This window comes from Hemicordylus capensis, chromosome 10 (genome assembly GCF_027244095.1).
Source record: "Hemicordylus capensis ecotype Gifberg chromosome 10, rHemCap1.1.pri, whole genome shotgun sequence".
Classification (NCBI taxonomy): Eukaryota; Metazoa; Chordata; class Lepidosauria; order Squamata; family Cordylidae; genus Hemicordylus; species Hemicordylus capensis.
The window spans coordinates 23,284,369-23,311,075 of NC_069666.1; the positions used below are offsets into that span (position 1 = coordinate 23,284,369).

The window sequence follows — 26,707 nt, forward strand, 5'->3', positions numbered from 1 at the left end:
TGTTCTCACGACCGAATGGGGATGGGCTGGAGAGAAGGCAGGATCCTACCTACCAGTTCCCAGATGACCAGAGCCTCCTTTGGGCTCTGCAACCCACACAAATGCTGCAGCGGTGGGACGGCTCTCTTTGTCTTTACCTCACCTTTAACCTGGGTAGCAGATCTTTGCTACCCAGCTTCGGAGCTACTGGGTCAGGAGGCCTCCTGGTTCCCCAAATGACCAAGAATTCCTGGGTCCACCCCTACCCAGGAATCAGTGGCCGCGAGGACAGGCTCATTTTCATTTACTACAGAGGACTTCTGGGGGAAGGGGAAGTCATTCCAAATTCATCCCACACACCTCCCATGGGCACCAGTACTGTGTTAGCCCTGAAGTCATCTGTAGCGTTGGTGCATTTCACAAAGCACTGGAGCTTCCTTCAGGATGTCGGCTATTGTTGTTGTTGTTCCTCTGATTGGTTTCCTCTTTTTGCAGGCCAGAATGGACCTGGGCTCAGAGGAACTGACGGTCAAGTCCCCGGCAGGACCACATCTCAATAACCTGGTGATCCATGATGCTGATCTCCTGGTGGCAGATGGACGGATGACCTTGATTGTGGATGGCTTCTTCAATGCCTCTGTGGAGATTCCAGGCCCTCAGAAGCAGCTGGACATTGATTACGGCCTCTACGTGGGAGGGACAGGAAGCCTGGAGCTACCCTATCTCACTGGAGCGAGTTTGCCGTTCAGAGGCTGCCTCCATGCAGTGACCTTCAATGACCGCGATGTCTTCTCAGCTCTGGCATCTGGAACCAGCACCAAGAGATCCCATGGTGTCCAAGCGGGGTGCAGCGTGGAGTTCTCCGCTGGGCCAGATGACCCCTTTGGTTTTCTTGGGCCCAACTCTTATATCACATTCCCTGGCTGGAGTGCGAGGAACGAAGGCACCATTGAGTTTGTGATTTCCACCAGTGTCAAGCAGGCTCCTCTGATTTACCAGTCAGGGCTTGACAATGACTTCTTCTATTTGGAAATCTCTGACGGGCGCTTAAGAGGGGTTGTGGAGAAAGGGAATGGGCTTGTGGTGCTCCACAACAACATTTACCTCAGTAACGAGCGGGACCACTACGTCAAAGTCCACATGGATGTCCGCAAGTTTGAAATCCTTGTGGACTACTACGCCTCCCAGACTTCCAACAAGGGCATGCACAGCTATCTTGATCTCCAGGGACCTCTCTTCATCGGAGGTCTGAACGAGAAAGCTGCCCACAGAATGAGAGAACGTGGGCTGGCTTTTATGTCGGCGGACAGTTTATCCAACAGCTCCTTTGTGGGCTGCATAGAGGACCTGAGGGTCAATCAGGAGAAGAGGAGTCTGCAAAATGCTCTTGTCACCAGGGGAATAACAGCTGGCTGCGGAAAACTGGAGCAGTATGGAGACTATGAGGATGCCTATGAGCAGGATGAGGCCCCCACAAGCCCTCCTCCAGACAACTGGCAGGAACCGCTTATGGAACCCTGTCGACCTGATCCCAGCCTTCCTCTGGTCTTTGCTAACTTCACCAAACTCCTGCACGTCAGCCCTTTGGTTGTTGCCGAAGGAGGCACGGCTTTTCTGGAGTGGCGTCATACTCAACCAACCATTGACCTGGGCAGTGCTAACATCAGACAATCCCAGGTCCTCTTCAGTGTTACCACGGACCCAAGGCATGGCCAGCTGGAGTTAGATATCGCCCGTGTCAGGAGTAGAAGGAAGTTCACTCTGCTGGACATTGTGAATCGCAAAGTCAAGTATGTTCACGATGGCTCTGAGGGACCCATGGATCAGTTACTGCTGGAGGTAACGGTCACTGCCCGGAAAGGGATCCCGGAGTGTCTATGGCAAGGGCAGATCTATTTGCTTCCTATAAAGATTAACCCAATCAATGATGCCCCAGAAGTAGTCTTTCCACATGGAGATCGCATGGTCATTCTAGAGCATACACGTAAACATCTTAACACAGACATCATCCAAGTGAACGATGATGATACTCCTTGTGACAGCTTGCAATTTCAGTTGCTTGGTGGGAAGAAAATGGAAGAGGGTTATGTGGAATACGACTTCCATCCTGGGGTCCCAATTGAGGAGTTTTCCTGCAGGGACTTAGAAGCTGGTAAAGTGGTCTATGTCCACCAAAATGGCCTCACCTCAACCCTGACAGTTCAAGTTAACGATGGCATGGTCATGAGTCCAGTGGCCAGCTTGAGGGTGGTTGCCATAGAGCCGGATATACAAGTACGCAACAACACAGGACTCTTTGCTTCTCAAGGAGAAGCTGTCCCCATCACCACAGCCAACCTCTCCGTGGAGACCAATGCAGTCCAGCAAAAAGTGCCCATCCTGTATCACCTGACTGTGCCCCTCCAGTACGGTCAGATCCAAAAGCAAGGGAGCCTCGGTGGGGAATGGAAGAGAGTTGAATCTTTCTACCAACAGGACATTGAGCAAGGGCGCATCCAATATTTCAGCACAGATGCAGAGCACCACACAGAAGATGTAATTGAGAAGCTGCAGTTTGTGGTCCAAGTGGGTCAGAAGACCCTGAGGAACAACACATTCCTCATCAGAATTAAGAGGGCCACCATTACAATGAGGACCATGGTCCCCCTCCAAATGAAGAATGAGAAAAAAAGGAACATCACCACTGCTGAACTGGAGGCAGTCTTAGAAGAGCCAAGCTTCAGCCCAGCCTCTTTCCACTATGTGATCATTCAGCCACCCAAAAAGGGGAATCTTGAGCTTCAAGGCATTCGGCTAACAGAAGGCTTTGGTTTCACCCAAGAGGACCTGCAGAACCATCAGCTGAGCTACAGTGCAACAATTAGAGAATCAAAGGAGACTGAAGACTTCTTCCTCTTCCGGGTTACGTCCGAGGCACACTACTCCCCCGTATACACTTACACAATACGGATTGGAGGAGACCCAGATGCACCCATCCTGACCAATGTTCTTTTGTCCGTGGGAGAAGGAGAACAGGCTGTCATTTCCAAGGACCACTTGTTTGTCAAGAGCATGAACAGCATGGAGTATGTGTATGACGTGTTCGAAGGGCCAAGTCACGGGAAACTGATCTTGAGGACTCCTGAGAACTTGCCTGCTGGCAAAGAGGTGATCAAGTTCACCAATGAAGATATCCTCCAAGGCCATCTTGTATACAAGCATGACGGTTCTGAGGCTCTGGAGGATGACATCCCCTTTGTGGCCATGAGGCAGGATGAGGGGAGCTCGGACCTGGAGGGTGGGGCCATGAGAGGTGTCTTCCGAGTCTCCATTCAGCCCCGTAATGACCACGCCCCAGTACAGGTAGTGAATAAAGTCTTTAATGTCGTACGCAATGGGCAACGCCTGATGACCACTGATGACATCGCTTTCTTCGATGAGGACTCAGGATTCTCAGATGCACAGATAGTGTTGGGCAGGAAGGACATTCTCTTCGGAAGCATCATCGCCGTGGAGAACAGAAGCCGCCAGGTGTACCGCTTCACGCAAGATGACCTGAGGAAGAAGAAGATCCTCTTTGTCCATTCGGGAGCTGACCGGGGCTGGATCCATTTCCAGGTTTCTGATGGTCTGTACCAGACTGCAGCCCTTCTGGAAGTGCAGGCTTCGGACCCTTACCTCACAGTCAATAACTACACGGCCTTAGAGGTCCACCAGGGCAGCCAGGGGACCATCAACTCCTCTGTCCTCAGCGTGGAGACCAACATGGACATCAGGAATGAGGAAGACATTCTCTTCCACATTGTCAGCCCACCTAAATGGGGCATGGTGCTGCGAGGGGGACGGGAAGTGTCGTCTTTCACCCAGAAGGACCTGCTGGCAGGAGAGGTTCTTTACCATCACAATGGGAGCAGGAACTCCCAGGACACGATTCAGTTATCTGTGGAAGCAAATCACGTCATTGTGGAGGCCACTCTGAAGGTTGAAATATCCCTAGTTTCTCATCCCAGCCCACTGAACATCATTCACCATGAGAAGATCCACATTCTCCAAGGAGAAGCTGTGGAGATTAAGAATGACTACTTGTTGGTGAGCCATCATTCCCATCATGTGCTTGCCTTATATTCTGCTCCTGTGGTCGCAGTAATAGCCTCTGTAGCATGGGCTAGCCCAGGGATTCTCAACGTTAGGGCCCCAGATGTTGTTGGACTCGAGCTCCCATAATCCCCAACCAAAGGCCGCTGGGGCTGGAGTTGAAGTCCAATAACATCTGGGGACCCAACGTTGAGAATCCTTCATCTATCCAAGGTTAAACACTTAGATATCTCTTGTACATGTAGAACTACCCATGTGTTTAAGCTTCTCCTATTGAACTCTATGGGACTTAAAAGTGCTTAACTTTGGCTGGGTGTTGACACCATTTTGTTTATAGTTCACATAACTCTAGAGGAGAGCCTGTCCTATGAGAGCAAGCATAAATTATCTCCTTTGATAAGCAGCTTCTTTCCTGGTTTGTATTTGGATGGGTGCCTACATCTGAGCACTATAAGATATTCCCCTTTGGGGATGGGGCCAATGTAGCTCAGTGGCAGAGTATCTGCTTTGCAGTCAGAAGGTCCCAGGTTCAATCCCTGGCAGCATCTCCAGGTAGGTCTGGGGAAGACTCACTCCTGAAACCTTGGAGAGCTGCTTCCAGGCAGTGTAGATAATCCTGAGCTAGACGGACCAAGGGTCCAACTTGGTAAAAAGAAGCTTCCTGTGTTCTAACTTAAACTAATCATCAAACACAACATTCAAAGCACTTGGAAGACTCTTTTTTGCTTCTTTGGACATGTGTGGGTTAGAGGATGAAAGCCGGTCGTTTAAAAAGATCAATATAGGTTTTAGCCATTTAAAAAACCGATATAGATGTATATATATACATGTGGATTTTACATGTGATTTAAGGGCATTCGGTCTGTCGTGTGAAAATGCTCCTGGAGACAAAAGGATTGAGCCCTCCCTGAAGAGAATATGTATTCTCAACTTTTGATTTCAAAAACTGATGTGCTATAATTGAGTGGTACAATACCTGCTTTGCATGTAAAAGGTCTTGGGTTCAATCACTGGCATCTTTTAATTAATAAGTAAGTATATTGTCTAGCGAGCAAGAGGTTGCGTTTGAATCCCCACTGATATATTTCCCAGACTATGGGAAACAACTAAATCGGGCAGCAGTGATATAGGCAGATGCTGAAAGGCATCATCTCATACTGTGCGGGAGGAGGCAATGGTCAACCCCTCTTGTATTCTACCAAAGAAAACCACAGGGCTCTGTGGGCGCCAGGAGTCGACACTGACTCAATGGTACACTTTACCTTACCACAGGACCAGGTCTCTAGTTGCCAACTGACTAGCTGTTGTGATTTCTTTCCTTCCTTCTCCCACTTGCAGATTGAACATGAAGACCTCCTTCCGGACGAGATTACCTATACAGTCACTGTCCCTCCACTCTCAGGATTCCTGGTGGCCTTATTCCACGGTCCCATCTCAGATGAACCTCCGAGCTTGGACCCCATCGAGACCTTCACCCAGGAAGACATCAACAGAGGCAAAATCCTCTACCTACACTCCAGCCCTGAAATACAGAGTGACCAGTTCACGGTGGACATCACGGCTAACGGGGTGGAGCCCCTGAAGGGGTTTGTGGTGCCCCTGGAGATCCTGCCTATTTCCGTCCCGCTGGAGGTTCACAACTTCACCGTGACGGAAGGGAGCACCCAGGCACTCTCCGTGGATGTCTTGAACATCCCCAGCACACACTTTACGTATCTCCATGTGGAGTTTGACATTCTTGAGCCCCCACAGCATGGCATCTTCCAGAACATGGAGGGTCCGAAAGAGGACAGCCTGCTTGGCTTCTCTTGGCATGAGGTAAGGGCAGAAAAGCCTGGTTGGATCAGCAGGTGACACAACTTCTTTGGGTCTGACAACACAGCACAGCTCTTCTTAGGTTCCAGGTGAACAACTGGCAAGCTGGCTAACAGGGATTTCCAGATGTTGTTGAATGCAACTCCCACAATCCTCAGCCAAAGGCTTTTGCAACTGGGGATGCTGGGAGTTGTAGTCAACAGCATCTGGAAAACCCCCTGCTACAGGGAACCCTAGTCCTTCCTGCTACATAAATCCTGGTCAGCCTTCCTCCCTCCTGCAGATGTTGGCCTACAACTCCCATCATCCCTGGTTATTGGCCACTGTGGCTGGGGATTATGGGAGTTGTAGTCCATAATTCCCAGCACCCTCAGCTGTAGTGCCCTTTGGCTGGGGATTGTGGGAGTTGTAGTCTATAACATCTGGGAATCCCTGTTACAGGGAACACACTGGTCAGGATTCCTCCATTGACCCCAAGTCTCTAGGAATGGAGGCAACATGGCACCAGGACAGGAGCTCTAGCTCCAAAGGCAGAGTGGTCACCTGGCTCTACTCAGGGCCTCCCTCCTGATGGGCTTACTCGGGGGGGGGGAGGTAGCCATCTTGGGTGCCTCCTTTGGAGTAGGGATCCAGGCAGGATGCCTCCGAATACCAGTTGCAAGGGAGCAACAGCAAGAGAGTAGGCATGTCTTCATCTTCTGGTTGTGTGGCCTCTCCAGGCATCTGGCAGGCCAGTGTGTGAAACAGGATGCTGGACTAAAGGGACCATGGGCCTGATCCAGCAGGGTGGTTCTCATGTTCATACGGAGGGGTGGGGCTCTCAGTGGCTACATAAGCCTTCAGCCACCACCAGACTTCTGCTGGTGCAACGTTTCCCCTTGACTAGCTGTGCCTCCAGCCTGGCTTGCTGGTCCCTGATCCAGACATCAGCTGACTACCACCTGCCTATACTGAGCAGAAAGATCTGAGCCAGGATCCTGACCTCACTGTTCTGCTGGCATTCAGGTGGAGCAGAGGCTCATCCAGTATGTGCACGACGGGAGCGAAACTTTGGCCGACAGATTCACCGTGGTGGCCAACGTCTCCGGGGTCAACCAACAGAGCCAGCCCAAGACCGTCTACATCAACATTATCCCAAGCAATGACGAGGCTCCAGTGCTGGTGGTCAACGTGGGGCTGCAGGTACTGCTACTGGGGGCATTTGGAGGGTGGTGGGAGGGTCCGGACAGACATCTGAGCCAGGTTGCTGGAAAAGAGGAGGCCAACTAAATCCAGCCACAGTGGACTTCACCTGGTTAACCCACCCACACCACAGTCCTGATCCAGAAGCCTGAGGCTTCCTGTGGGAGGAGAGCTGGTCTTGTGGGAGCAAGCATGAATTCTCCCTTTTGCTAAGCAGGGTCCATCATGGTTTGCATTTGGATGGGAGACTTCATGTGTGAGCTCTGTAAGATATTCCTGCTGGGGATGGGACCACTCTGGGAAGAGCATCTGCATACAGAAGGTTCCAAGTTCCCTCCCTGGTAGAATCTCCAGGATAGGGCTGAGAGAGAGACTCCTGCTTGCAACCTTGGAGAAGCCGCTACCAGTCTGTGTAGACAATCATGAGCTAGATGGCCTGACTCAGTAGAAGGCAGCTTCCTATGTTTCTATGCTTCAAAAAGGAAGACGGAGACACAGCTATACTGCCCGATATAATTTCACCCGTCTTTGGCCTTTGGAAGCCAGAGAGAGACTGAGGAGGTGGTTGTGTGTGGGGAGGTGGCTTCAGTGGGGAGAAGAGCAGGTCTTGCGGTCATGAGAATGAATTGCCCCCTTTGCTAAGCAGGGTCCACCTTGATTTGCATTTGGATGGGCAATTGTGTGTGAGCACCGTAAGATATTCCCCTTAAGGGATGGGGCCATAGCTCAGTGGAAAAGCATCTGCATGCAGAAGGTCCCAGGTTCACTCCAGGCAGGGCTGGTAGAGACGCCTGCCTGCAGCTGCAGCCGGAAAGCCGCTGCCAGTCAGTGTAGACCAGTGGTTAGCAACCTTGGCTCTGCAGCTGCTGTTGAACTACAACTCCCATCCTCCCATTGTAGACCATGCTGAGATAGATGGACCATTGGTCTGATTCCGTTCTGATGCCTTTCATAGCTTTTTGCAGAAGAAGCAGAAGCGATGCAAAATAAACTTAAGCAAATTGATGCAACTAGGCTGCCTTTGCATAGCTTCTGCAGAGTCTGGGTTTCTTTGGTGCAGAATATGTTTTTTGCCATGCAGAGAGTAGATCATGCTTTGCATTCGTAAGACATTCTGGAATGGGAAGGTAGCAGTGTTTCCTCTCACAGAGATTCCCAGATGTTGTTGACTACAACTCCCAGAATCCCCAAGCAAAAACCATTACAGCTGTGGATTCTGGGAGTTGTAGTCAACAACATCTGGGAAGCCCTGTTAGAGAGAATACTGGAAGGTAGGCTGCTATTAATGTATGCAGCTGCTGCTATGCATAGCTAATAGGAACATACGAAGCTGCCTTATACTAAATCAGACCCTTGGTCTATCTAGCTCAGTATTGTCTACCCAGACTGGCAGCGGCTTCTCCAAGGTTGCAGGTAGGAGTCTTTCTCAGCCCTATCTTGAAGAGATAGGTGATCTTCCCAGAGCAGCCCATCCCCTAAGGGGAGTATCTTACTGTGCTCACAGATGTAGTCTCCCATCCAAATTTAAACCAGGGCAGGCACTGCTTAGCAATCCATGCTTGCTACCACACGACCATATCTTCTCCCTTCTGCCGTGCCAGACAAGTTAAGTCACCTACAGCTTAGTACCTCATGTTATAAGGGGCCTCTGAATTTTTATTTTTACAGGCTAAATTCAAGCTTTGCATAATATATTTCCTTTTAAAGGCATGGGGGTTTGGGGGGAAAGGTTAAACATTTGTTTAAAATCACCCACTTGCCCATTCCTTTTGCGGGTTGGGTGGTAGGTAGCCCCCATTGTCTCCTAGCATCCAACCCACTTTGGTGTCCCTAGAAGCTACCCATGGGGAACAATGGGGTGTTTGGAGTTCCTCATTGTTCCCTATGGCCAGAACAAGCGGCACTCATAGAGTGCACACAAGTTTGGCATTGCAACTTGCTTTTGCAACCCTGCCTTGAAAAACACTACAGAAGCACACAATAGAAGGGAATTTCTATCCCACCCATTTTAAACTCATTCCAAAAATGCCCAGGAAAAAAATCACTGGCCCAGAACCCACTGCCAGCCACAGTGCCTGAGCTGCAGTAACATCACGGGCACAAGTTGCTCTCTCTCACACAGTTATGACTCCTATAGCCTTCAACTCAACTAGAGCAACTTCAGCCACATTTTGACTGAGTACAACACCTTGTAGTGTAGATTGCAGAGCAGTGAGTGAAGCACAAGGCCAGACCAGTGTTCCCTGTAACAGGGATTCCCAGATGTTGTGGACTACAACCCCCATAATCCCCAGCCAAAGGCAACTACAGCTGAGGATGCTGGGAGTTGTAGTCAACAACATCTGGGAATCTCCATTACAGGAAACACTAGGCCAGACATGGATCTCATCACAGCAATCCCCAATAAATATTACAGAGAGAGAGAGCTGCCACAGTCCATTTCTCACCACAATACTATCTCACAAACAAAACAAACAACTCAAGGAAGGTTCAGGGCAGGCACCCAAGTTCTGTCTCTGTCAATCTGAGATCCACCAAACCCAGGTAGTTTTAGCAGCAATAGTACACAACATTATACTCAGTGCTGAGAAAAGAAAACCACAAAATCAAACCTGTCTTCCTCCTCTCCTGATGTATCCTCTTCAAGAGAGGCATAAGGGCTCTCTCTGCCTCTCAGTCCCTTTGAAATTCCCTCCTTTTGTGTCCCCCTCCCACCCCCCAGCCAATGGGGGCACAGTTGCCCATGACAACACTTGATTTGTATGATAGCAAGTCAACCAAGAAGCAAGGAGGTCACAAGCCAATAGGAAGCCAGTGCCAGAAAACTTATCAGCAAGAAGAAAACAGGCATCCAAAAATGGCACTCAGAACAGTGAAACGTTCAGATCAAAACAGAAGTTGTCCTGTTGTGAGCTCAAAACACTCAAAGAGGCCTGTTTCGAGTCGAAACGTTTAGCCAGCGAAACATTCTGCACATCCCTACTGCAGATGTGCATTGGTGGGGCCCTTACCGGAATGTACATTCAGTTCTCTGCCTCATCAGCAACATGCACAGGCATTCACAACCAGAGCCAGGAAGCCTTCAAGCTGCTTTTAGTGTAATGTTAAAAAAAAACACCACAACAATCCCTTATAGAAGGAGCACCAGAACAGATAATATGGATGGGAACAGCAGCAGCCTGGTGAATCATTGTCAGAGAAGAGCAGAAGAGGGAGGAGAGCTGGCCTACAGCCTTGGAGAATCTGCTGCCCACCAGGGTGGACCATTGGTTCCCAGCCAGGGTTCCTCCAGATGTTGCTGAACTACAACTCCCATCATCTGCCGCTACAACGTATTGTGGCTGGGGATTCTGGGAGTTGTCATTCAGCACCTCCCTGGTTGAGAACTCCTGGTGTAGACAATACTGAGACAGATGGACCAAGGGTCTGACTCAATATAAGGAAGCTTTCTATGTTCCTATGAGAAGTGCAAGGTGGGGTAAGAAAGAAAGTTGCCGGGATGGTAGAGGAGGGCATAATAGCCCCATAATAGGAGGACAAATCCCTCACCAGTGGCATTTGCTCACTCCCGATTATGTCTAAGAATGCACTGCAGTTCAAGATCACCAGGGAAACGGAAATCCAAAAGCAGTTGTCCTCACGCGTCCTGGATCTGAGCACCAGCTGCAAAAGCTGTTAGCCGCCGGCCATGCCAGAGATGAGGGAAGGGCGGGGCCGCAGAAGGCATACATTACTTGTGCTGGTTTTTTCCACCCTTTCCTGACACAGATCCAGGCACTGGGAGAGAGGATGAGGAAAAGCCAGCCTTGGGGCATTTTGGATCCCCGAAATGCCATTTTGCCTCGTAGTGCCTCAGGTTGGCCACAGGGTGGCAGCATAGCTCCACCATATCACCTCTAGGCCTGTGAGAGAGGCAGGTTGTAAGGGGGCGGGCTCAGGCGGGCTTCTGCACTGCTGTTATTGGAAAGTGCAAAACTCATCTTGGAGAGTGAATGGGACGGCCATGTGGCCAGGCATATACCTCCTTGCTCCCACCCTCCAACAGGGATGTGCACAGAGCTAGTTTGCTCGGTTCGGTTCGAATCCGAAGCCGATTCGAAGTGAACCAGGCATGTTCGGTTCCAGCACCCCTCACATGAGGGCCTGGCTTGGTTCAAATTAGAACCACTTCTGGGCCAGTGAGCAGACATGGTTGGTTAGTTTTTGAAGTCAGACTTGCTGCCGCCACCAGGTTCAATGACCCTGTGGGGTGCTGCTGAGGCTGCAGGGGGGTCTCCGGTGGCTTCTCCCCCCCCCCCCCGGTTTTCTGAAGGGCCATTTCAGCCCTCTGAGAGCATGCAGTGGCCATTTTGGAGGTTGCCCTGCATGTGCACTGGCCATTTGCATGGCTGGGTCATTTTTGGCCCCCAAAAATGGTCACCATGTGCTCTCAAAGGGCCAAAACAGCCCCAAAATGGCCCTTCGGAGACTGGGGAGGCCAGTCAGGGAGGGGAGGCCACTGGAGACACACACACCCACGGCCTCAGGGGCACTTTTCTGGGGCCTCCAAAACTGGGGACACCGGTGAGTGTGTGTGTGTGTGTGTGTGTGTGCCTGCTAGCACCCCTGATCCAGCCCTGAACCAGCCCAGCTCAAACTGGGCCAGTTCGAGCTCAAACCCACTTGAACCAGCTTGCACATCCCTACCCTCCAACCCCACTTCTTAAAATTAGAACCCTAGAACATTTAAGTTGGAAGGGGCCATGGTTGGGTTGGACTAGTCCAACCCTGGATCAGTTCAGAAATCTGCCACAGCTTCCCTGACAGACGGTTGCCCAACCTGTGTTTGAACACCTCCAGCGAAAGAGAGCCCGCCACTTCATGAGGCAGACAGTTCCACTGTCCAGCAATTGGGAAGTTCCTCCTAATGTCCAGTCTAAATCGGATTCCTTGTTATGTCAACCCATTGGTCCCAGTCCTGCCCTCAGGAGCACCAGAGAACAGGCATGCACTATTGGACAACCCTTTGGGTCTTTGAAGACGGCAATCCTGTTTCGCTTACTCTTCTCTTCTCCAATACCCCCACCTCCTTTAACTGTTCCTGAAGGACTTGGTTTCCCAGGCCATTGAAGTACAAGGCAGTAAGTACAGTGACCATCTGTAACAGCAACAACTGCGGAGAACACAAACTTCCTAGCTTTGCTAGGCCAATTTGACACTGATTCGACACCTTGGTCCCCTAAGCAAACATGTGGTTACTTTCTAGTTCAGCAGCTTTATGTCGGTGTCTCTCTGGAAGTTAGGAACATAGGAAGCTGCCTTCTACTGAGCCAGATCATTAGTCCATCCTGCTCAGTATTGTCTACACTGACCGGCAGCATCTTCTCCAAGGTTTCAGGCAGGAGACTTTCCCAGCCTTATCTGGAGATGCTGCCAAGGATTGAACCTGGGACTTTCTACATGCAGGCAAGCCGATGTTGACAGAGCAAGTTCATTTGACAGAGTGGGCTCTGGCTCATAAAAGTTAATGCCCAATAGATCCAGCAATCTTTAAGATACTAAAAGACTCCTTAGTTTTTGCTGTAGACAGAAGCAGTGATCCTGTGGGACTAAGGTTCTCTCTTTTTCTTTTGATTTGGGGGAATCATGTAGTCGGATGAGGTCCAGGCTAGCGTGCCCCATCATCTGCTGCTGCAAGAACAAGGCCTTTGATGGCCCAAGGAAGAGCTAAAGATTGCAATCAAGCATCAACTAACATCTTATTGACTCTGCACACATTTCAGTGCCAAAATGAAGGCTTCAAGAAAGAGACGGGAGTGTATTCTTGTCCAGCCGAGAAAGCATTATAGCAATCCCAAGTGGAGATCGTCTGCGTCTTAAAGCTCCCTTCAGGGCACTCGGCTAAAAACAGATTCCAAAAATAAATCCGTCTCCGCTAGTGCTGCCTGGAGAGCCCTCTGGCATTTCCATTATGCTCAGTCCTCTCCTGCTCAGGACTCCCAACTCGTACCAAGATGCTGGCAGCTGTGGGAGAAGCCGGGCGGGTGCGGGATCGAGTCAGAAGGCAATAGCAAACCCCATGTGGATGGATGGTTTCGGGGGCCACGGAAAACCTAACGAGCAGGGGGAGTAATTGAGCGAACAAATCCAAAGTGACAGAGTTGATGTGCTCACAACACATGATCTCATAGTTTAGCAGATGCTGAACTGGGATCATTTTCAGGACAGAACTCTGGTTTCAAGGTCTCATAACAATTCGTCTCATGACTGGGATTCTTTCTCTCGAAGGTCAGCAAAAAGAAATGTGTTCAGGAGGCAGACGTGCCGATTCCCTGTTTTTCCTCTCAACTACATCTTTTGTGTAACAACACATTTATTTGGCCCTTTCCTGCAAGGCGCTCAGGGTGATATACATGGCCCCTCCCCACGCTGATCTTCATAATGACCCTATGAGATAGGGTAGACCAAAATAGGAGGACTGGCCCAAGGTGGGAAGAGAGCTCATCTTGTTCAAGCTACCCAGGTTTTCCTCCTACCTTGCTACCACACAATGGAAATAGGGAGCACACACAGCTCCCAAATGACAACAACGATGACTACCATGAATATTTATATACCGCTTTTCAACCAAAGTTCACAAAGCGGTTTACAAACACAATTCCACAAATAAAATGGCCCTCTGTCCCAAAGGGCTCACAATCTAAAACCCAGATCGAAACCCAGTTTTTGATTATGTGGAGGACCTCACTGTGTGTTTTGGCTTCCAGTGAGCATCCTGGCAGGCAGGGCTTTGACAGTGCCGCACCGGCCAGGGTGGAGAAAGGCCAGGTGGGTTGGCTGTGAGGTCACACATTCAAAAGGAAGGACTGAAAAGAAGTATCCTCCCTGAGAAGCCCCAGAGAGAGGATCTGACAACTTGACTGTACCTTCAGGGCTGGATGGAAGCAGCATCCAACCGGGTGATGTGGATTGTGGAAGCTTCCCTGAATCTTCCTGGATGACTCCACATGAGTCTCCTGGAGATAACAGGCCACACGGAGTGCAGGCAAGCATCAGAAGACGCATTAAGTAAGAGCAGAAACCAAGCAGAAGGCTTGAATAATGTAGAGTGGGGGGCGTGGGCTACGGTTCAGCTCTCTCTAGCCTGCCCCTTGGAGTCGATACGTGCAAGCCAAACATTCCCTTTATCTCTTCGGAATGTTTAGCCAACCCCCGGTGACCATCCCATGATGTCCACAGGTGGAGGGACGTGGGGGGGGGGGTGAGAGAGAGAGAGAGAGTGGAGGCTACTGTCTGATTTCAGATAAAGCATTTGCTCAAATTGTGCTCAGTCCCAACCAGAGATCCTTCCAAAGACCTCCGCTGAGATCGGGGCTGTACATGAAATTCCGCTCTGCTTTTACTGCACCCCCTTCATTCACTCCAGCCCACCCAGTTTTCTGCTCTCTGCCCCTAGTAAGTCCCTATTTTTGCAGCTGGCTTCTTTTTGTGGGTGCTTGGATTGAAATCATTATTACTGTTGTTATTGTTAGGCAACATGACGTTCAGCCCTCCGTTGCCGGCAGGAGAAAAAGCCTTCAACATCCCCTCCATCTAAATGTCCTTATTTCTGCTTGTATAACTCTCTCCCTGAGGGGTCCATGGCATGAACGGAAAGAGCTTTTGGAGGGAAGGGAGAGATGCAAAAATCCCCCCTCAACCCCCTCCGTGCCTTCTCTGCTGCAGAAAGATGCCTTCAGTGCAAAGATGGTGAAGGCTTCTTGTGGACCTGCAGGCCTCCTCCTGATGATGGAAGGTCTGAGCATTATTTTTGCATATATTTTTATTTTTTATTGTTAGATTTATATACCGACTTTCATTAAAAACAATCCCAAGGCAGTTTACAAACGTTAAAAATATATATAATAAAAATGACAGTTAAAAGTATTAAGCTAAAAATATGAAAACAAATCTGATTTAAAATATATAATATACAAACACAAACAGTGTACATGGATAAAAACACACAGCAGCAGCAATAAAACAATCATGTAAAGGCCTGGATAAAAAGCCAAGATTTAACAAGCTTTCTAAAAACTGTGATGAAGTCCGGGGAGTGAATGGCCAAGGGGAGAGCATTCCAAAGTCTGGGGGCAGCCACAGAGAAGGCCCTGTCCCACGTGCACAACAACCGAGCCTCCCTCATTGTTGGCACCTGGAGCAGAGCCCCCTCAGATGATTTCGTCAAGCGGGCAGCAACCCTTGGGAGTTGCTGCCCACAACTCCTCAGTGGCATTGTCACAAATTCAGAAGGGAGGGTGCTACCCATGAGAGCCCCCATAGCCACGGCAACAGCCGTACTCACCCCACTTGAACATTTTTAAAATATATATATTATTATTATTTTAGCTTACCCCCTCCGGGTGACTTCTTTGAGGTGGTGGGGGGTCCATGGAGGTTCCTCACCACCAGCAGCCCTCCTTTTTGTAAAAATCACCCAGTTCAGGTATCTTTGGCCTTTTCTGGGCCTATTCCCTGGCATGGAGGCCCTTTTGGAGGCCGCCATGCCTGTTCAGTGGGAGTCTGAGTGGCAGGATCCACCCCCAGTTCAGCTCGACCCCGAACCTTCAAACCGAACCGGTTCGGTGTTGAACCTATTTGCACACCCCATTGTACCCCCTCAGTTAGCTGAGTTGCTCATGAGGCTTAGGATAATTTTTGCTGTCATACTTTGTAAAGGAAAATTCAACACCCTCCCAGATCAGCAACAGCAGCAGTATTACTGGAAGGGGAGGGACAGCTTCACCATTTCCTCCTCCTCCTCCTCCTCCTCCTCCTCCTTTTCCTCCTCTTCCTCCTAGAAAGGATTATTGTGATGTACACAACTCCTCACAATGCACTGCATTAGATCAGAGAAGAGCAATTTGGGAGGGGGGAAATGGGAGCACACAATGTTTTTCAAACCAAAATCCCACTGGGATATAACAGGAATCTGTCAGCAAAACACCCCATGCCTGTGCCAAGGCACCTCCTGAGCCTTCCTTGGGGACTTCTTGAGAAAGAGAAACAAGATCGTGTGTCCTTCAACCAAGGAGCTCCAGAAGAAGTTTCTGGCAGAATCTCCACAGCCCCAAAGAATAAAAGGACAGCCCTGATGGATCAGACCAAGAGAGACCCAATCCAATCCAACATGGTGTCTCACACAACAGCCAACCAGGTGCACTTGAGAAGGCTGCAAGTGGGGCAAAGAGGGCAGCCGCCCCCTGTCCATGGTGCTCCTTTGCACCTGTCACTCAGGGGCATGCCCCCTCTGATCCTGATGGGAGTGGAGAGATTCCTAGAAGTGTCTTCTCTTAGATTCTTCCATCATATGAAAAGTGCATCTCCATCATGTGCATGAACCACTGAAGGAAATGTTCACCAGTAGGAGCTACAAACTGTAAGGCTACAAGGGGGAGGGAAATGAATGAGCCATCAAAGGTCACTCTGCAGGGATGGCTGAAGGGGGGACTAGGGGGCAGGTGCCTAGGCCCCAAGTCTATGGGGCCCCCCACACAGAAGCACAACACTTACCTCTGGCACGGTGGAAACAAAGGAACACAGGAAGTGGCTTTATACAAAGTAAGGCCATTGGTCCATCTAGCTCAGTATTGTCTACACCAGGGTTTCTTAACCTTGCCCCCCCATGTTGTTGGACTACAACTCCCATCATCCCCAGACATTGCCTTTGTGGCTGAGGATGATGGGAGTTGTAGTCCAACAACATCTGGGGGCCCAAGGATAAGAAACCCTGGTCTACCGGGAGACGCTGCCAGGGAGTGAACCTGGGACCTTCTGCATGCAAGAGAGATGCTCTTGCTGCCACAAGAGCAAGAGCTGGTCCTGTGGGAGCAAGCATGAAATGTCCCCTTTGCTAAGCAGGGTCCCTCCTACTTTGCATTTGAATGGGAGACTACATGTGTGAGCATTGTAAGATATTCCCCTTAGGGGATGGGGCCACTCTGGGACATCTATGGGCTTGCATGCAGAAGGTCCCAACCTCCCACCCGGTCAGCATCTCCAAGATATGGCTGAAAGAGACTCCTGCCTGCAACCTTGGAGAAGCCGCTGCCAGTCTAGGTAGACAATCCTGAGCTAGATGGACCAAGAGTCTGACTCGGCATAAGGCAGCTTCCTATGTTCCTAAGGCCAGGTCTCTTGTTGCCAACTGACCAGTTGTTATAGTTTCTTTCCTTCCCTCCCTACCACAAGACCAGCCCTCCTCCTCTGAACCACAAACTCTTTCCAGTGGTACCCTCCAAATGTTAGAGACACCCCTGCTGCCCTGAGTTGCCAAAGTCCAGAAAGGGAATCATCCGAGAGCGTTAGCCACATGCAGCTAGCAGACTTGCAGCTCAAAACTGGGCATCTGACTACAGGCACTGGGTGTGCCTTCTCTGAACAGACTTGTGGCAGCCTGGGCCAAAGCAGCTGAGCCCTGAATCACACAGCCTGGAGGATGAATAATGCTGCTCAGAGCAGCATGACAGTCATCGAGAACAATGCCTGGGCAGTTCAGCCAAAAAGCAAAAGTAAAAGCCATGGCTCCCATCAGTGGACGTTTGCTTTGACGTGTCATTCACATTACATGGATCCACACACCCAGAAAAGCAAGGCAGAAGAGCTCTCCTGTCCTTCTACCTTGGTTAAGAGCAGGGTACAAAAGCTGGGTAACCCTGCTTTGAGTAACCTGGGTTGGAAAGATTCCCATGCGTTCACACAATCACATGAACCAGGGTCCAATGCATCCTACTCTGATTTTGATGGTTGTTTGAAGAGGCCTGCTATGTCTTTCCCATGGAAGAATCTAAAAGAGGGAGAACATAGGAAGCTGCCTTATACTGAATCAGACCATTGGTCCATCTAGCTCAGTATTGTCTAGACAAACTGGCAGCATCTTCTCCAAGGATGCAGGCAAGAGTCTTTCTCAGCCCTATCTGGAAATGCCAGGGAGGATACATGGAACCTTCTATATGCAAGCATGCAGGTGCTCTTCCCAGAGGGGCCCATCCCCTATGGGGAATATCTTACAGTGCTCACACATCTCCCATTCAAATGCAAACCAGGGTGGACCCTGCTTAGCAAAGGGGGCAATTCATGCTTGCTACCACAAGACCAGCTCTCCTCCCAGAGAGAGAGAGAGAAGAAAGTGAAGGATCCAGGGATGGTGGAAGATTCAAGCTCAGACATTAATGGAAAAAATGTGTGTCATTTCTGTAGCAACAGGGAGCATTCAAGGGAGTCGTTACAACATCCCTGTAAGGAGGTAAATATATTTGTATTACAGATGGGAGGTAGAGGTTGAAAGAGAGTGGCAGGGGATGATGGGAGTTGTAGTCCGACTATAGCTGAAGAGCCTCGGGCTGGCCAGCCTGGTTTGGGAGAAAGTGCCTGGATGCCGGGTGGTGAATCCCACTGATTCCCCCACCTTTCCCCTCAGGTGCCGGAAGGCGGCACAGCTGAGATTACATCTGAGCTCCTCCGAGGTGAAGATGAAGATACCCCTCCAGAAGAAGTGGTCTATTCCATCCGGACACCGGTCAATGGGAAGGTGGTGTTGAAGTCGTCGCCCGGCAACGTGGTCCAGAGGGTCACACAGGCCCAGATCAACAGCCGGCTGGTCGAGTTTGTCCATGAAGGTTTGTGCTGGGATAAGGGGAGGCAAGATGGCTGGGCCTAAGTGATGGTGCAAAGAGAAAAAGAAGACGGGAGTAAAGCTCGATGGGAGGGAGGGGCAGTCAGCTAAATGACTCGAGTAAAACACAGGGGGTGGGGCGTGTTTTACTCTGCCCGAACAGATATTATGTTATTTAAAGGGATGTCAGTACTGTGTGTACAGACACTGCAGAGGGTGTGAGATTGCACTCAGGAACACTGGAAGATAGGAAGCTGCCTTATACCGAGTCAGACCCTTGGTCCACCTAGCTCAATATTGCCTGCACTGACCGGCAGCATCCTCTCCAAGGCTTCAGGCAGGAGTCTCTGCCAGCCCTCTTGAGAAATGCTGACAGAGATTGAACCTGGGACCTTCTGCATCCAAGCAGATGCTCTACCCAGAGGCAGAGCCAGCATCGGGTGGACAGGTTCAATGAACCCGGGTAGCCACCAATCAGGGGCCACAAGCACGGCCCCAGACATGGCCCCCCACATCTGATGTCAAACACAAGGTTGTTATTTCAATTCCAAACGGGGCCGTGGAGCCCCCATTTGGAGCCGAAATTGGCCCATGTTGTGTTGGCAGCTGCGTTGGCAGCGTGGCCAGAATGACTCTCCCTGCCCCAGAGCGGGGCCAATCAATCTCCCTCCCAAATAGGGCCGCGTGGCCCCATTTATTTTTTTATTATTTATATATTTATTTGCTTATTTATTCGATTTCTATACCGCCCTTCCAAAAATGGCTCAGGGTGGTTCACACAGAGAAATAACAAATAAATAAGATAAACAAAATGGATCCCTGTCCCCAAAGGGCTCATAAGCTAAAAAGAAACACAAGATAGACACCAGCAACAGTCACTGGAGGTCCTGTGCTGGGGGTGGAGAGGGCCAGGAGAGCCCTGCTAAATAAAGAGAATCACCACAGTAAAAGGTGCCTCTTTGCCAAGTTAGCAGGAGAGAGATCAGCCCGCACTACATTGGAAGCACGGCCGGAACGGCTCTCCCTGCCTTTAAGGCAGGGAGAGTCACTCCGGCCCACGCCGCCCAATGATCTCCCTTTGAAATGGGGCCACGGGGCCCCTTTTGGGATGGAGACCACGTCCCCTGTGTCTAATGTCAGATGTGGGGGCGTGGCTATCTGGGCCCCTGGTTCTGACATCAGACGCGGGAGCAGGGCCAGGGGCCAGGGCGACGGACGCACATGGGCCACCGCCAGCGATAGGGCTGAGAGAGATTCCTGCCTGCAACCCTGGAGAAGCCGCTGCCAGTCTGTGAAGACAATACTGAGCTAGATAGACCCATGGTCTGACTCAGTTTGTGGCAGCTTCCTATGTTCCTATGAGATCGTGCCATTCAGTGTGGACAGTACTAAGCTAGATGGGCCAATGGTCTGACTCGGTATAAGGCATCTCCCTATGTTCCTGTGTTCCTAACCGTAATAGACAAGAGCAGCCAAATCAAAGAAATAGTGCAGCAGTCCCTCCCTCTGCCCACCTCGCCAGTACTGGACCTCATACACCAGCTGAGCAAAGAGGCACCTTTCAAAGTGGTGATTCTTTTATATTTAGCAAGGTAAGAGGAACAGGCCCTATCCAACCCCAGCACAGCATCCCTCCAGTGGCTGTTATTGATTTACCTTGTTTCCCTTTCGATTGTTTCCTTTTACAGGTATATTTTAAATGTCCCCTTTGGGGACAAGGAACCAGGTTACTTCTCTTCCCATATAAACTGCTTTGAGAACTTCTGTTGTTTAAGGTGGTATATACATATCCATCATCACTCCCGTTTCATCCCTTCCACAGGGTCGCTGAATGGAGGGTTTTCCTTTGATTTATCTGATGGAGAGAACATGTCCCCTGGACACTTTTTCACTGTGACTGCCCAGAAGAAATTGTTCATCTCTTTGGAAAGCAAGAAGAATCTGACAGTATGCCCTGGTAAGTTCTCTGCAAGGGAGGTTTATTGGAGCATAGTGAGGGATCTGAGAAAAGAAATGCTGAGTTTGAATATATGGTAGAGAAGAGTGCATGGTGTTGAATATATGGTAGAGAAGAGTGCATGGTGTTGAATATATGGTAGAGAAGAGTGCATGGTGTTGAATATATGGTAGAGTAGTGAGTGGTGTTAACTTGATTTATAGGATGGTTATGACCACCACCATCCATAAGCTGCTGGAGAAATAGTAACAGAGCCAGGATGGCATAGGTGATAAATTGAGGTGATAAACCAGTGTCTGGACTGCACCACTTCAGACTACAGCTGGAAGCTCACATGACTGAAAACTCTCCTGTACAAACATGTTCTTTTCACAAAGAAAACTAGCATCTCAGGGAGAAGGCTAGACCAGAAAAATAAAAATGACCAAGAGAGGAAATCCTCAAGCAGGAAATGTTGTGATCTCTCATTTACTCTTGCAATTTGTCTTCCTTTCCTTGCCATTACCTAATGAGCAGTTCCTCCTAAACATTTCTTTTAAAGGCTCTTCTCAGCCAATAACAAGCCAGAACCTGAAAGCAGTGGCCAATCATGAGGCAGAAGCCCAGTCTCTACTATACATCATTGAACAGCCACCAGAGTTTGGCAAGTTGGAGAACAGCCAGAAGGACAATGATGGAGGGGAGCTCAGGAACTTCACCCAGGCGGAGGTGCGTGCATCTGGCTCACCTTCCTTGACAATTCTCATGCCAATAAGACTTTAACGTTGGCTGATGGTTGCTAGGCACTGATGAATCTTCACGGTAGCACACACCTTAGTAGCTGAATATAAGGAGTGACAGACAGCATACTGGGGATGTGCAAATCGATTCGAATCTGGGAGATTCAAGTGATTCACATTTTAATCAAATCACCCCTTAAAAGGGCAATTAGATTCAAATCAATTTTTTGAAATTCTATTCAAATTTGATTCAAGAGCCATTTGGCACCTTTAAAAAAAACACAAAGTCATGCCCCCTGCTGAGTTAAAAAGGTGCCCAAACAGGGTCGAATTGATTTGAATTCAATTCAAATTGAATTTTTGGCCCAAATTCAAATTAGATTCAAAATGAAGTTTTGGAATTCAATTTGAATTTGAAACGAATTTTTTAAAAATGCATGTTATGCACATCTCTACAGCATACCTACTGCCCAGACCAGGTCTTGCTGGACTACAAATTCCATCATCTCCAACCACAATTGATTTTGGCTGGGAATGATGGGACTTGTAGTCCAACCACAAATGGAAAGCCACAGATTGGCCACCCTTGGAATAGACCAAAGCTGGCTTAACTGTCATTCTTCCTGCTCAGGGAATCCCGGGGACTGTAATTTGGAGGATGGTACTAGAGCTCTTGCTGACCTTAAGCTAGTGGCTGATGAGGACAGGGCCGTGGTTTGGTGGTAGAGACTCTGCTCTGCATGCAGAATGTTCCAGGTTCGATCCCGGGCAGCCCTTTCTGAAATCCTGAAGAGCTGCTACGAGTCAGTATAGACACCACAGAGCTAGATAGTCTGATAGGTCAAGGCCATATGGCCATCGCTATATCTTGTGGCAGTGAGTTCCATACATTACTTATATACTTTCCTTTTCTGAAGGAAGGCTGGGCATTAAGCCAGATGTTGGAAACATAGGAAGTTGCCATATACGGAGTCAGAGCCTTGGTCCCTCTAGCTCAGTTTTGTCTCCCCAGACTGGCAGCGGCTTCTCCAAGGTGGCAAGCAGGAGTCTCTCTCAACCCTCTCTTGGGATGCAGGGAGGGAACTTGGAACCATCGGCAAGCAAGCAGGCAGATGCTCTTTGCAGAGCGGCCCCATCCCTTAAAGGGAAATGTCTCACAGTGCTCACACAAGTAGTCTCCCATTCAAATGCAGACCAAGGTAGACGTTGCTTAACAAAGAGGACCATTCATGCTTCCTACCATAATGCCAGCTCTCCTGCTCTTTGGGAATGTTCCATGGAATCGAAGGTGGAGCTATAATTGAGCAGATGGGTTCAAAGAACCCGGGCCCCACAGCTCCTGAGGGGCCCACAGCTCCCCCCTCCCTATTTTCTTCATTATCTCCCTCACTCTGAGGGGCCACCGGGGAGAGAGGCAAACACGGGGCCCCCTCCCCTAGCTACACTGAATCATCCAAACCTACCACCCCTTCTAAAAGCACAGACATTTGGAGGACACGCTGTTCCCGTCTCTTCCCTATTCCCCAAGACATCCTTCTGGCCTGCCTGCCTTCTTCCCTGCACCTTGGATTTCCTAGAACACAATGCATGTTTCCTGTCTTTTCCATTTTGAACACACCTTCGAATCCCCGCGCCTCTCGAGACAAGTGCTATCAAACTCATCAAACGGACTTTCAGTCTGCATCCTTTGAAATCTTCACTTGGTTCCCACAATAATGCAGGCATCACTTTGTCATATTTCGCTTGACAGTCTGTATAAGAAGGTGTTCCCTCACCAGTAGCAAGTAAAAAGGGAGACAGGCAGATCATGCACAGGGCCGTCAGTATCCTTTTCAGATTTAATGATATTGCTCTCCTGAGAAATTCCCTGCTGCAGAAAACGAGGGAGATAAGAGAACCCTTTTCCTCTTTACCATGCAGACCAAGTCAAAATTCGGCAAATACAATCAGGCACAAAAAAATCTCTTGGTTTCTGTACCAGCCATGGCCCACCTTTAATTTTTATTTTCATTTTTAAATTGTGCATATACTGTGCCATTTAGAAATAATTTTTAAAAATATTTTCCCTCAAATGTCCTCACCCATGCCAATGCACATGGTCAAAACAGTTGCAAAATGATTTCAAAGATTGAGAGAAGGTGATGCCACAAACACTAGCCAATAGCCAGCTTTTTGTTCATTCAAAACTGAACCAGCCTGAAAAAAAGCTGCAGAACCGTTTTTCCCCCTCCAGAGTTCACCCCAGGACATAGAAATGTATGTGTGTTTGGAGGACAACAGAGTTCTTAAGCCACCTCTATCAATCTTTTTAAAATAGTCTGTTTTCCCCATTTAAAAATTGAATGAGTCACTTTTTAAGCATAAACGATAACAAAACAGGGAAGGCAGAAATTGAAGTAATAAAGCTTTGGTTTTTACTCTCAGCAAAGATTTAACAAAAAAATGAATTTCTGGCAAAAACAGTTCTCTTGCAATAAGCCTATTCATATTAGAAATACCTTTGAATAAAAGTATATTATGCAAAACTTGAAATTTAGCCTTTTTAAAAAAATTCAGAGGCCCCTCATAACATGAGGCACTAAACTGTAGGTGACTTAACTAGTCCCTTTATCTGGCACGGAAGAAGGCTAAAGGGAGAAGAGATGATCTTGTGGTAGCAAGCATGGGTTGGCCCTTTCCTAAGCAGGGTACACCCTGGTTTGCATTTGAATGGGAGACATGTGAGCACTGGAAGATATCCCCCTTAGGGGATGGGGCCGCTCTAAGAAGAGCACCTGCATGCTTGCATGCAGAAGTGTCCAAGTTCCCTCCCTATCATCTTCAGATAGGGCTGAGAAAGACTCCTACCTGCAACCTTGGAGAAGCCGCTGCCAGTCTGTGTAGACAATACTGAGCTAGATGGACCAAGGGTCTGACTCTGTATAAGGCAGCTTCCTATGTTCCTAAAGAACGGAAATCAAGTCAACGTTATTGGTTGGGTTTGTTTCCACTGTGACTTAAAAAGCTGTTTCTTTCTTGCGAATGTCTCACCAGATCGACAGCGGGGTGATCATCTTTCAGCATCAAATGCCACTGGACCCTTTCTGGATTCTCCAGGATACTCTTCACTTCCGAATTTCTTCTCCATCCATGATCACGGACCCAGACATCCTGGGAGTGCTAATATCATTTGAGACCGGCTGTCCCCAGCGTGCCACTAAGCTGTGGAAAAACAACGGTAAGGCAACGTCACGCTCACTGCCCACACAACTGAATTCTCCTTGGGCTGCTGAGAGGCTGCACATTGCTGCCCCCTTGTGGCAGCCTGGGGCACTGCAGCAGCCCTTGGAGTCTCCAGGGGCGCACAGCAAGCTCCGCCCTGCGGGGTCAACCATTGGCTTCCCTTCCAACAGGAAGTGTATAAGTACTTCCTGTCTGAAGAAAGGCTTGTTCAGTTTCAATGTCTCCTTGGTCCTGGTGTGTTGTGTCTGTTAGGAACATAGGAAGCTGCCTCATACTGAGTCAGGCCCTTGGTCCACCTAGTTCAGTGTTGTTTACACTGACTGGCAGCAACTCTCTAAAGTTTCAGGCAGGACTCTCTCCCAGCCTACCTGGAGATGCTGCCAGGGGTTGAACTTGGGACCTTCTACATGCAAAGCAAATGTTCTACCACTGAATTACAGCCTCATCCCCTTAATAGGAAGTTGCTTCCTACTAAGCCAGACCATAGGTCCACCTAGCTTAGCATTGTCCACACTGACTGGCAGCAGTTTCTCCAAGCTTTCAAGCAGGAGTCTCCCAGCCCTACCGGGAGATGTTGCCAGGAATTGGACCTGGGACCTTCTGCATGCAAAGCAGATGCTCTGCCACTGAGCTAAGCCCCCTTATCCTGTTATAATATCTTATAGCAGACAGTGCTCACCCATCCAAATGCAAACCAGAGTTGACCCTGCTTAGCAAAGGGGACAATTCATACTCACTACTGCAAGGCCAGCTGTTCTCTCTGGCTTGGCTTCTTGGTCCAAGGGAAGCGAATTCAGGATCAAACAAGGCATTCTTCTTCACATATCATAAGAACAGCCCCACTGGATCAGGCCCAAGGCCTATTTAGTCCAGCGTCCTGTTTCACATAGTGGCCCACCAGAAGCCCACCAACAAGAGGTTAGGGCACACCCTCTCTCCTGCAGTTGCTCCCCTGCAACTGGCAGGTTGGAGGTGACCTACAGCCACCAGACTTGTAGCCATTGATAGACTTGTCCTCCATGAATTTGTCTAAGCCCCTTTTAAAGTCATCCAATCTCATGAGTACCCCTATCGTGAAACTGTTGAGCAGGCAAAGCCCATGTTACCTTCTCCACCCCACCCAGCCACACACACATCTGACCAACTGCAACCCCCACCATGAGTCATGGCACTTCCAGGAGCCAGATTATGAGCTAAGCCCCTGCTGGTTCAGATGATTTTTCTTTCTATCTCGTTCTGAAGTTGGGGATGGAATCTTGGTAGGATGTGCCTCATCAGCTTCTTAGCTCACGATCAAGCTCCCCACTTCTCACCTTTTTTGAAACTGACACATGATCGGAAATCAGGCATGTGTCTCAGCTCCCAGCTCCTGGATTAGGGTAGGAGGGATCTCTTACCCTTTCTACCCTAATGCTGATCATGTGAATTGCCCTAGTGTGAAACTATCTTGGAGTTTTGTTGTAGTCTAGCTTAGTCTCTACTTATCCCCCTTCTGCCATATCTCAATGGCTGCATTTGCATGTAATGGGGAACCGGAGTTTCAGGGGCCAGAGGTTTCCCTACAATCACATCTGAATGCATGTAACTCTGGTCTCGTTCCTTCTGTGACCCGAGGTTTCGCTCTGGTGACCCCAATTGGAATCCTTGGTTTGTTGTGAGTTTCGCTGCTCAGAACTGGCATTCCATTATGCCTCCATTGCATCTGGATGCAGCACTGGACTGGAGTTGAGGGAGGAAGCTCCTCCCACTCTCCATGCATGATTGGCTGTCCTTCAAGCAAGAAGGAATCCCACACAGCCAATCCCTCTTCCTCTTTGCAGTCTCACTGACTGCAGAAAGGATGCTCTCTGTTTTGTCCAAATGTGGACAGGAGAGCGGAGGGTAGCGGGCAGTGTTCCCTGTAACAGGGATTCCCAGATGTTGTTGACTACAGTTCCCAAAAGCCATTGCAGCTAGGGATGCTGGGAGCTGTAGTCAACAATATCTGGGAATCTCTGTTCTGGTGGCAGGGGGGCGGATCCATGGGCCCATTGGAACTGTGGTCCATTGGACCTGTGGTTCCGCGTTACATGTGAATGCGTCCTCTCTATCCTCTTTTCCTCATTCTTCCAGCTGCAATTCTATCAC

At 49.3% G+C, this 26,707-nt stretch overlaps 1 protein-coding gene across 1 annotated transcript in view; it reads left to right on the forward strand.

Annotated features, from left to right (window-relative positions):
* The window catches only part of CSPG4 (chondroitin sulfate proteoglycan 4), a 117,224-nt gene that overhangs the window by 85,734 nt on the left and 4,783 nt on the right, over positions 1-26,707 (forward strand). Inside the window, exons 3-9 of the mRNA XM_053273019.1 lie at positions 475-4,047; positions 5,392-5,871; positions 6,874-7,050; positions 18,488-18,686; positions 20,505-20,639; positions 21,181-21,347; positions 24,392-24,575. Coding sequence (XP_053128994.1) covers positions 475-4,047; positions 5,392-5,871; positions 6,874-7,050; positions 18,488-18,686; positions 20,505-20,639; positions 21,181-21,347; positions 24,392-24,575 — 4,915 coding nt within the window. The remainder of the gene's footprint in view (positions 1-474; positions 4,048-5,391; positions 5,872-6,873; positions 7,051-18,487; positions 18,687-20,504; positions 20,640-21,180; positions 21,348-24,391; positions 24,576-26,707) is intronic.